Genomic DNA, 12314 nt, shown 5'->3' on the forward strand with positions numbered 1-12314 from the left:
CAACTTCTGTACTCAATGCTGTGATTTATAAAGGCCAGCGTTCCAAAAGCCTTCTTCACCACCCTATCTACATGAGACTCCACCTTCAGGGAACTATGCACTGTTATTCCTAGATCTCTCTGTTCCACTGCATTCCTCAATGCCCTACCATTTACCCTGTATGTTCTATTTGGAATATTCCTGCCAAAATGTAGAACCTCACACTTCTCAGCATTAAACTCCATCTGCCAACGTTCAGCCCATTCTTCTAACCGGCATAAATCTCCCTGCAAGCTTTGAAAACCCACCTCATTATCCACAACACCTACCTTAGTATCATCGGCAAAGTTTGTCTAAAGTGTTTCACAAGAAGTGTCACAGTGGACTAGTTGACATCTCATAGACTGCTGAAATGGGTGGAAATCAGATCAGCTTCTCCCAAGTAACTCAGGCTTAGAACAGACTTCCAGACTGATGCAAAATGAGCTAAAGATGATTGTTAGGCAACACGAGTGAATCTGCAGATGCTGGAAATAAATAAAAACACAAAATGCTGGCAGAATTCAGCAGGCCAGACAGCATCTATGAGAGGAGGTAGTGACAATGTTTCGGCCCAAAACGTCGTCACTACCTCCTCCCATAGATGCTGTTTGGCCTGCTGAGTTCTGCCAGCATTTTGTGTTTTTAAAGATGATTGTTACTGCTTTTCACTGCAGGAGAAGTTGAGTCATATCGTGCTTATTATTTCCAGGGAATATAATTAAATTTCTTGGGTTATTATGGACAGGTACCTACTCAAAACTGTACAATTCAATATGGTATTTCTGGGGTAGAGATGGTGCATTATGAATGATAATTGCAGAGATATATGTAGAGCAGAATTTTAAGCAAGTTAATAGCCATTGGTTGGTAGCATCAGGCAGGGAAGCAAGGTAAATGACTACATTGCAGCATGGAATGAGGAGATACAATTCAGGGGATCACAAAAACAAGAAAGCCATGATTTTGTATAATTCTGTTCAAAATCCTTAATTGATGTGGAATTGATTATCTATCACTCTTTCAAATTTGAATAAGCATACCTTGCAGTGATGGTGAAGTTGTACCCAACCGTCATATCCATATCTCTGGTAAAGGAGAAAGCCTGGTTGATTTTATTTACAGATAGAAATATCTTTTAGTTATATACAATATACATATAGTAGCTTTCATACTGGATAAAGTTCCAAACTGCTCTGAATTCACATGACAGCTATTGCTGATTTCTCTACAATTGTTATAATTATTACCTCTTAATAGGAATCCTGTTTCAATATTTGAAGAGATTGTGGTTGCCCCAGAAGTTTTGGTCACCTGCAACTGTGAGTGTGAGAGTTGGGAAACTCCAAAATTTCATAGTGACTCACTGGATAATGTGAAGCAAGCACAAATTTGATTGGGTACACTCGAATATTAGTTCGTTCATTATGTGCTGTCATGTGACATGGGTGGTCATAGTCTTTCCATGACTGATTGTTCTTGGCAAATTTTTCTACAGAAGTTGTTTGCCATTGCTTTCTTCTGGGCAGTAACTTTACAAGATGGGTGACCCCAGGCATTATCAATACCCTTCAGAGATTGTCTGCCTAGTGTCAGTGGTCTACTAACCGGTGCTTGTGTTATGCATCAACTGCTCACCTACTTCCATGGCTTCACGAGACCCTGATTTGGGGGGTGGGGCATGATGCTAAACTGGTGCTACACCTTGCACAAGGCCAGCTGAGGAAAGGAACACCTGACATGTCCTTTAGTAGAGAGTTATCCCCACCCCGGCACCCAACTAGAAAACTTAACTTTGCATTTTCCTCTGCGATCAGGTATGAAAGCATGGTAATTGGGAGAGAAGGAGGCAATGAAATATTATTGACCTGAAATTGTAGTCTTGTTTTAATACAACCTTTTCTGAATTGAAAAATATGGGGTCAGTTTGGACAAAGTGGATCAAATTTTAGATTACTCATTAAAAAAAGAGCAATCCTATCCTTTTGAAATTATGCTGGATGGGATGCCTGCAAAAGACAACTAATGGCTAATTAACAACCAAATTGATGGCCTGAATGCAGTAATGAATCCTATTTGTTGAGATTCATTGGCCCTCCCCAACCTCAGTCTGAGTTTACACTGCTGTCATCAGCCCTTCCATGTTCACTTTGCAAATAAAACCAGACCTGTTTCTTTACACAAATACTACATACTGAGTATTTCAGTGTTTTGTTTGTGGGAGAACTCTTCTGATATTTCTCCATCAGTGTTCATTTTTCTTAATTTTTAACACATTTTAAACTCAGCATCTGTTAGATGCTTTCAGTTCTGCACCCTGTGCCAACCAATAGAACACATTCCAGAGAAAATGTAAGATATTAATCTAGTGGAATGAAATGGATGAGGCTGCAGTTAAATTATGGAATGATTCATTATAATGTTTTAAAGACTAAAATACAGTGTGAAAGATTTGTTTCCTATAACTGGATCTAGAGAAGCTGGCTTGTTCTCTGTTTTATCAAATCTGTGAGTTGGAGTCAGTGATGGAAAACAAATGAGACCTCTACTTAAAACTGACTTGGGCTTCCTTACTCTGTGTGCGTGCTTTAGCTGAACAACCATTATCGTATCCTATTTGATACTGGAATCTCATGTGGATAGGGTGGTGAAGAAAGCTTTTGGAATGCTGGCCTTTATAAATCAGAGCATTGAGTATAGGAGTTGGGATGTAATGTTAAAATTGTACAAGGCATTGGTGAGGCCAAATTTGGAGTATTGTGTACAGTTCTGGTCACCGAATTATACGAAAGATGTCAACAAAATAGAGAGAGTACAGAGAAGATTTACTAGAATGTTACCTGGGTTTCAGCACCTAAGTTACAGAGAAAGGTTGAACAAGTTAGGTCTTTATTCTTTGGAGCATAGAAGGTTGAGGGGGTACTTGATAGAGGTATTTAAAATTACGAGGGGGTTGGATAGAGTTGACGTGGATAGGCTTTTTCCATTGAGAGTAGGGGAGATTCAAACAAGAGGACATGAGTTGACAGTTAGAAGGCAAAAGTTTAAGGTAACACGAGGGGGAATTTCTTTACTCAGAGAGTGGTAGCTGTGTGGAACAAGCTTCCAGTGGAAGTGGTAGAGGCAGGTTCGGTATTGCCATTTAAAGTAAAATTGGATAGGTATATGGACAGGAAAGGAATGGAGGGTTATGGGCTGAGTGCAGGTCAGTGGGACTAGGTGAGAGTAAGTGTTCGGCCGGACTAGAAGGGCCGAGATGGCCTGTTTCCGTGCTGTAATGGTTATATGGTTATATGATATTTTTAAAAGTCTATAGAAAACTTAAGTATGGTATTGAAAGATGATATTTCTGCTGTAGAAGGTGGAAAGATAAAAATATATTGTATGTCAAAACTTTTATCCCAAGGGTAGTAAATGTCCTCCAATTAAATGAATGAATTTTTATTTGGATTTTCTGGAAAGTTACATTAATATGTATTGCCTTTTAGCAGTTAAATTAACATTTTAAAAATTATGATTATATAAATCTTGTGTTGAAGCTAGTGTCAATGGTAATGTGAATAAAAGCAATGCTGGTTAGTAAATATAATGTTCTCCCTGTGACTGTATGGGTTTCCTCTGGATATTCCTGTTTCCTCACATTCCAAAACGTACCGGTTAGGTTTAGTAAGTAGAGAGCTTGCTATGTTGGTGCCAGAAGCATGGGAACACTTGCAGACTGCCCCCAGCACATCATCAGACTCTGAGCTTAACGTTGATGCAAACAACACATTTATTATATATTTTGATATACATATGTCAAGTAAAGCTAATCTGTTACCAATCTGTTTTCAATTCCTTAATATTTTGATATTGATATTCCATCTCCTATTTTATAAAATTCCTCATTTCTATGGTATTAGGAGCTTAATGACATCTTAGTTGTGACTGAGGGAAACTTGAACATTCATAGGTTCTGAATAGAACCTTTTTTGTCACACTGATGTGACTGTACCTTTATTTTGATGTGTTATCTTTCAATTTGTTGACCTATTAGTTTGTTCCACCTGCTGTGTTTCAAAGTAATTGTTGCTCTGACAACTCTGGTCTGCACCCTATTAGATATTCCCTCTGTTCTCTCAACCTCCCCCTCTCTTCACTTAAACCAACTTCTCATTTCATTTTTCTAGTAATGATAAAAGGCCTTTTACTTCAAGGTGGTTATTCTGTTTCTTTCCCCACTGATACTGTCTGATTTGTTGAATGCTCCCAGAATTCATATTCAGAATCGGGTTTATACTTTCTTGTTGTATCTGAAATCCTTTGCTATCACCACAACATTTCATTGTGTCTGCATTTTAACTATCTCTTCTTTTGATTTCCACTCTCTCACGGATTTACATTCTATGACATGAATAATACTCATATCCTTTCTGGGATAACTCAGAAATATCACTGCATCATAGATTGTTTTCAGGTTTCAGTAACATCAAAGGTCAAGTAAACTTTCACTAAGTGCAAATTAATCATTAAAGCGCAAAGTTCACTGTGGAAGTAGAGGCAACCTGTGTACTTGTAATGGAAAGCAGACAGAAGCAAAGTGCTTCAACAATGATAGGATCTGATAACTGGTTACTTGTCTCATAACGTGCCATATTCAATTTTTGTTAACTCTTCAAACAAATCTTATTTTGTCTCATTTTTAACTTTTATTAAAACTGGCATGAAACAGACCCTTTCAGCCCTTTGATTCATGCTACCCAGTAATCCCCCAATTTAACCCCAGCCTAATCATGGGACAATTTACAATGACCAATGAACCTACTAACTGGTACGTCTTTGGACTGTAGGAGGAAACTGAAGTACCCGGAGGAAAGCCCATGAGGTCATGGGGAGACCGTAATTACCACCCACAGACAGCGGTGGTAGTTGAACCTCGTGCACTGGTACTGTTAAGATTTGTGCTGACCACTACACTACTGTGCTGCACCTTTCATTGGCTTTAAACAAATTCTGATTACTTTTTTTTTACACCGAGAGTAGATCTGTCCATTTTTGACCATCTTCTGTTACAGCACGGAAACAGGCCATCTCGGCCCTTCTTGTCCATGCCAACACTTACACTCACCTAGTCCCACTTACCTGCATGCAGCCTATAACCCTCCATTCCTTTCCTGTCCATATACCTATCCAATTTTACTTTAAATGACAATACCGAACCTGCCTCTACCACTTCTACTGGAAGCTCATTCTACACAGCTACCACTCTCTGAGTTAAGAAATTCCCTCTCGTGTTACCTTTAAACTTTTGTTGTTATATTCAAAACTGCTTCCTGTTTAACTTCACTTCAGAAGCCTCCAGGTTTCATAAAGACATTTGTTAATTTTTTTTTACATATTTATACTTTTTATTCCTTCAGGAATTTAATTGTCTCTTTGCTCAACGTGATTTTTTTCAGTTTAATATTTCTCAAAAACAGAAAAAAATACAATTAGAATGTTACCTGCTTCAGATTAGGCCACTCTTTGGGCAAGATGTGACTGTGCAAATCTATCTTCATCCCTGCACAGCAAGCAATTCAGCCGCTGTGTGATTTGATCTCCTGCTGCAAACCACAGCCCACTCTTTTAAATCTTCTCTTCCTCTGAGGGGTATAGTTGTACAGTAACCAATCACAGCTCAAACTGGCAACAAATCAATAAGGTACAAAGTATAGTATAAAGGAGAACATGGTGAATACATTTGTAATCAAACTGCAAACATAAGGCATATTTTAATGATGATAAGAACTTATTGACAAAAGAAATTGTTAACTAATTGTTTTCAACCTAACACATGAATGTGCTGTTTTCAAACATGTAAACACTGAAACATTCCAGAAAAATTTGATATGTTTATGCTATAATTAAATGTTAAGCTTCAGAATAAAGAGAGAAATGAATTGGACCATCTTCTAAAATGTGGAGTGCAATGTACGGTAAGTATTGGGTATTTTGTGCAGCAGAATTGTAAATCACAGCTCTGAATTATAACATACCAGGACTGAAAGAGAAATAATGTGTACTTAGAGGACTGTGAACTAAATATAGTAGATTAGGCCATTGGTTAATCAGGACAGCCACTTGCTTGGCACAAGAAATTAGGCTTTGGTGCAACAGCTGAATATTGACTATATTCGTAGCTATATCCAATGCTCTCAGCTATTGTATTTAGTTAAAGTTAAAGTCTGTCCCAAGCCTTATAGGCTCATCAGGCCAGTGCTTATGCTGGTTTCTGTGGTGTGAAGCAACTGAGAGTACGAGACTCCCCCCCCCCCCCCCCCCAGATAAGTCACCACTCTATCGCAAGGTTAACCCCCAGCAGGGTCAGCTCACAGATCTGTCAGTGGGTGAGCATCTGGGGGACAGTGACCACTGCTCCCTGGCCTTTAACATTATCATGGAAAAGGTTAGAATCAGAGGGGACAGGAAAATTTTTAATTGGGGAAGAGCAAATTATGAGGCTATAAGGCTGGAATTTGCAGGTGTGAATTGGGTTGATGTTTTTGCAGGGAAATGTACTATGGACATGTGATTGATGTCTAGGGATAAATTTGTCCTGGTGAGGAAGATAAAGAATGGTAGGGTGAAGGAACCATGGGTGACAAGTGAGGTGGAGAATCTAGTCAGATGGAAGAAGGCAGCATACGTGAAGTTTAGGAAGCAAGGATCAGATGGGTCTATTGCAGAATATAGGGTAGCAAGAAAGGAGTTTAAGAAGGGGCTGAGGAGAGCAAGAAGGGGGCATGAGAAGGCCTTGGTGAGTGGGGTAAAGGAAAACCCCAAGGCATTCTTCAATTATGTGAAGAACAAAAGGATGACAGGAGTGAGGTAGGACCGATTAGATATAAAGGTGGGAAGATGTGCCTGGAGGCTGTGGAAGTGAGCAAGGTCCTCAATGAATACTTCTATTCAGTATTCACCAATGAGAGGGAACTTGATGATGCTGAGGACAATATGAGTGAGGTTGATGTTCTGGAGCATGTTGATATTAAGGCAGAAGAGGTGTTGGAGTTGTTAAAATACATTAGGATGGATAAGTCCCCAGGGCCTAATGGAATATTCCCCAGGCTGCTCCACGAGGCAAAGGAAGAGATTGCTGAGCCTCTGGCTAGGATCTTTATGTCCTCGTTGTCCACAGGAATGGTACTGGAGGACTGGAGGGAGGTGAATGTTGTCCCCTTGTTCAAAAAAGGTAGTAGGGATAGTCCAGGTAATTATAGACCAGTGAGCCTTACGTCTGTGGTGGGAAAACTGTTGGAAAAGATTCTTAGAGATAGAATGTATGAGCAGTTAGATAATCATAGTCTGATCAGGGACAGTCAATGTGGCTTTGTGAAGGGCAGATCGTGTCTAACAAGTCTGATAGAGTTCTTTAAGGAGGTGACCAGGCACATAGATGAGGGTAGTGCAGTGGATGTGATCTACATGGACTTTAAGGCATTTGACAAGGTACCACATGGTAGGCTTATTCAGAAAGTCAGAAGGCATGGGATTCAGGGAAGTTTAGCCAGGTGGATTCAGAATTAGCTTGCCTACAGAAAGCAGAGGGTCATGGTGGAGGGAGTACATTGGGATTGGAGGGTTGTGACTAGTGGTGTCCCACAAGGATCGATTTTGGGACCTCTACTTCTCATGATTTTTATTAATGACCTGGATGTGGGGGTAGAAGGGTGGGTTGGCAAATTTGTAGACAACACAAAGGTTGGTGGTGTGGTGGTATTGTGGATAGTGTTGAGGATTGTTGAAGATTGCAGAGAAACATTGATAGGATGCAGAAATGGGCTGAGAAGTGGCAGATGGAGTTCAACCCGACCCCGGAGAAGTGTGAGGTGGTACACTTTGGAAGGACAAACTTCAAGGTAGAGTACAAAGTAAATGGCAGGATACTTTGGAAGTGTGGAGGAGGAGAGGGATCTGGGGGAACATGTCCATAAATCCCTGAAAGTTGACTCAAAGGTAGATAGGGTAGTTAAGAAAGCTTATGGAGTGTTTGCTTTAATTAGTCGAGAGATAGAGTTTGAGTCATGGGGTAATGATGCAGCTCTATAAAACTCTGGTTAGGCCACACTTGGAGTACTGTGTCCAGTTCTGGTTGCCTCAATATAGGAAGGATGTAGAAGCATTGGAAAGGGTACAGGGGAGATTTACCAGTATGTTGCCTGGTTTAGAGAGTATGCATTATGATCAGAGATTAAGGGAGCTAGGACTTTACTCTCTGAAGAGAAGGAGGATGAGAAGAGACATAATAAAGGTATACAAGATATTCAGAGGAATAGATTGAGTGGAAAGCCAGCACCTCTTCCCCTGGGCATCACAACTCAATACAAGAGGACATGGCTTTAAGGTAAGGGGTGGAAAGTTCAAGGGATATATTAGAAGGCTTTTTACTCAGCGAGTGGCTGATGTGTGGACTGCACTGCCTGAGTCAGTGGTGGAGGCAGATACACTAGTGAAATTTAAGAGACTACTAGACAGGTATATGCCTACTATATACATATACTTTGGAGGAATATAAAGTGGGGGGGTTATATGGGAGGTAGGGTTTAAGGGTCGGTACAACATTGTGGGCAAAGGGCTTGTACTGTACTGTATTGTTCTATGTTCTATGTTCTATTTTGCCGGTACACATTTTCAGCTGGGTGGACTGGAGCAGTGTGTGGTTAAGTGCCTTGCTCAAGGACACAACACGCTACCTTAGGCTGGGGCTCGAACTCACGACCTTCAGATCACTCGTCCAATGCCTTAACCACTTGGCCATATGCCACAGCTGTTGTATATGCTATGTGAATCTGTGCTGATGAGAATCTTTAAAGAATGAGATGGACAGGAAGAATCAAAAATTAAAATTTATTTGGTTACAACCCAATGTGTTAGCAATTTGTAAGAGACAGCATTGTGTCTGAGGGAGCAAATGTGGTTGCTTGCCCAAGGAATTTGCACAACAGGTTAAGGGGTAGACAAAAATAAAACAATGCAAATGTTCAAAGGCTCCGCAAAATTAATAATTGTAAGAAAAATGTATTTCACCAAGCAGGAGTTTCACCAAGATTAAAGAAAGAAATTCAATCCAGCAGAGAAACATTGATTGAAGAGTTCATCAAACTGGTCGGACACGGACAAGAATTTTCAAGTGTCGCAGAACTTTATCTCACTGGTAAGTCATCAGTGGTAAAATTTGCCACCAATCTGCTGGTAAAACCTTTAGCCATCTGTGGAAAAGAATCTCAAAGGAGCAAGAACACAAATCTGACACAAAGGACAGATTGGCTTAGTGAAGCCAATAGATATTTTTCTCACAACGTCAGAGCTCTGAGTTCAGTCCTGAGTTTGAATCCTGTCTACATGAAATTTGCGTCTTCTCCCTGTGACTGCATGACATTCCAACAAGTACACTGGTTTCCTCTCACATCCTAAAGAATTGTAGGTTAGTAGGATAATTGACCACTTTAATTCACCCCTGGTAGAATGTGAGGGGAGTTACTGGGAATAATAAAGAAATGTGATCACTGTATAGTTTGAAACATCGAAACATAGAAAATCTACAGCATAATACAGGCCCTTCAGCCCAAAAAGCTGTGCCAGACATGTCCTTAACTTAGAACTACCTAGGCTTGCCCACAGCCCTCTATTTTTCTAAGCTCCATATACCTATCCACGAGACTCTTAAAAGACCCTATCACATCCGCCTCCACCACCGTTGCCGGCAGCAGCCCATTCCACACACTCATCACTCTCTGAGTAAAAAACTTACCCCTGACATCTCCTCTGCACCTACTTCCAAGCACCTTAAAACTCTGCCGTCTCATGCTAGCCATTTCAGCCCTGGGAAAAAAGCCTCCGACTATCCACACAATCAGTGCCTCTCATTATCTTGTACACCTCTATCAGGTCACTTCTCATCCTCCGTTGCTCCAAGGAGAAAAGGCCAAATTCACTCAACCTATTCTTATCAGGCATGCTCCCCAGTCCAGGCAACATCCTTGTAAATCTCCTCTGCACCATTTCTATAGTTTCCACATACTTCCTGTAGTGATGCAACCAGAACTGAGCACAGTACTCCAAGTGGGATCTGACCAGGGTCCTATATCATATAACCATATAACAATCACAGCACGGAAACAGGCCATCTCAGCCCTCCTAGTCCGTGCCGAACTCTTAATCTCACCTAGTCCTACCTACCCGCACTCAGCCCATAACCCTCCACTCCTTTCCTGTCCATATACCTATCCAATTTTACCTTAAATGACACAACTGAACTGGCCTCTACTACTTCTACAGGAAGCTCATTCCACACAGCTATCACTCTCTGAGTAAAGAAATACCCCCTCGTGTTTCCCTTAAACTTCTGCCCCCTAACTCTCAAATCATGTCCTCTCATTTGAATCTCCCCTACTCTCAATGGAAACAGCCTATTCACGTCAACTCAAAATTTTAAATACCTCGATCAAATCCCCTCAACCTTCTACGCTCCAATGAATAGAGACCTAACTTGTTCAACCTTTCTCTGTAACTTAAGTGCTGAAACCCAGGTAACATCCTAGTAAATCGTCTCTGCACTCTCTCTAATTTATTGATATCTTTCCTATAATTCGGTGACCAGAACTGTACACAATATTCCAAATTTGGCCTTACCAATGCCTTGTACAATTTTAACATTACATCCCAACTTCTGTACTCAATGCTCTGATTTATAAAGGCCAGCATTCCAAAAGCCTTCTTCACCACCCTATCTACATGAGACTCCACCTTCAGGGAACTATGCACTGTTATTCCGAGATCTCTCTGTTCCTCTGCATTCCTCAATGCCCTACCATTTACCCTGTATGTTCTATTTGGATTATTCCTGCCAAAATGTAGAACCTCACACTTCTCAGCATTAAACTCCATCTGCCAACATTCAGCCCATTCTTCTAACTGGCATAAATCTCCCTGCAAGCTTTGAAAACCCACCTCATTATCCACAACACCTCCTACCTTAGTATCATCGGCATACTTACTAATCCAATTTACCACCCCATCATCCAGATCATTTATGTATATTACAAACAACATTGGGCCCAAAACAGATCCCTGAGGCACCCCGCTAGTCACCGGCCTCTATCCCGATAAACAATTATCCACCACTACTCTCTGGCATCTCCCATCTAGCCACTGTTGAATCCATTTTATTACTCCAGCATTAATACCTAACGACTGAACCTTCTTAACTAACCTTCCATGTGGGACTTTGTCAAAGGCTTTGCTGAAGTCCATATAGACTACATCCACTGCCTTACCCTCGTCAACATTCCTCGTAACTTCTTCAAAAAATTCAATAAGGTTTGTCAAACATGACCTTCCACACACAAATCCATGCTGGCTACTCCTAATCAGATCCTGTCTATCCAAATAATTATTAATACTATCTCTAAGAATACTTTCCATTAATTTACCCACCACTGATATCAAACTGACAGGTCTATAATTGCTAGGCTTCCTTGTAGAACCCTTTTTAAACAATGGAACCACATGAGCAATACGCCAATCCTCCAGCACAATCCCCGTTTCTAATGACATCTTAAAGATCTCCGTCAGAGCTCCTGCTATTTCTACACAAACTTCCCTCAAGGTCCTGGGGAATATCCTGTCAGGACCCGGAGATTTATCCACTTTTAAATTTCTTAAAAGCGCCAGTACTTCCACCTCTTTAATTGTCATAGGTTCCATAACTTCCTTACTTGTTTCCCACACCTTACACAATTCAATATCCTTCTCCTTAGTGAATACCGAAGAGGAGAAATCGTTCAAAATTTCTCCCATCTCCCTCGGCTCCACACATAGCTGACCACTCTGATTCTCTAAGGGGCCAATTTTATCCCTCACTATCCTCTTGCTTTTAATATAACTGTAGAAACCTTTCGGATTTACTTTCACCTTATTTGCCAAACCAACCTCATATCTTCTTTTAGCTTTTCTAATCTCTTTCTTAAGATTCCTTTTACATTCTTTATATTCCTCGAGCAATTCCTTTACTCCATGCTGCCTATATCTATTGTAGACATCCCTCTTTTTCCGAACCAAATTTCTAATATCCCTTGAAAAGCATGGTGCTTTCAAACCTTTAACCTTTCCTTTCAACCTAACAGGAACATAAAGATTCTGTACCCTCATAATTTCACCCTTAAATGACCTCCATTTCTCTATTACATCCTTCCCATAAAACAACTTGACCCAATCCACTCTCTCTAAATCCCTTTGCATCTCCTCAAAGTTTGCCTTTCTCCAATCAAAAATCT

General features: G+C 40.5%; 1 protein-coding gene across 10 annotated transcripts in view; it reads right to left on the reverse strand.

The window, feature by feature from the left end:
* The window catches only part of acmsd (aminocarboxymuconate semialdehyde decarboxylase), a 169522-nt gene that overhangs the window by 102407 nt on the left and 54801 nt on the right, over positions 1 to 12314 (reverse strand). For 6 of the 10 annotated variants that reach the window (XR_009511534.1, XM_059966276.1, XM_059966277.1 and 3 more), the window contains 2 exons: positions 5502 to 5682; positions 1062 to 1106 (listed from right to left, as the gene is read on the reverse strand). The exons of 2 other annotated variants lie outside the window; for them this stretch is intronic. Coding sequence is in view for 7 of the 8 variants with exons in the window: in XM_059966276.1 (XP_059822259.1) it covers positions 1062 to 1106; positions 5502 to 5558 (102 nt within the window). In the remaining variant the exon portion in view is untranslated. The remainder of the gene's footprint in view (positions 1 to 1061; positions 1107 to 5501; positions 5683 to 12314) is intronic. 2 more of the 10 variants (XM_059966274.1, XM_059966275.1) reach the window with 2 other exon arrangements.

This window comes from Hypanus sabinus, chromosome 4 (assembly GCF_030144855.1).
Source record: "Hypanus sabinus isolate sHypSab1 chromosome 4, sHypSab1.hap1, whole genome shotgun sequence".
NCBI lineage: Eukaryota > Metazoa > Chordata > Chondrichthyes > Myliobatiformes > Dasyatidae > Hypanus > Hypanus sabinus.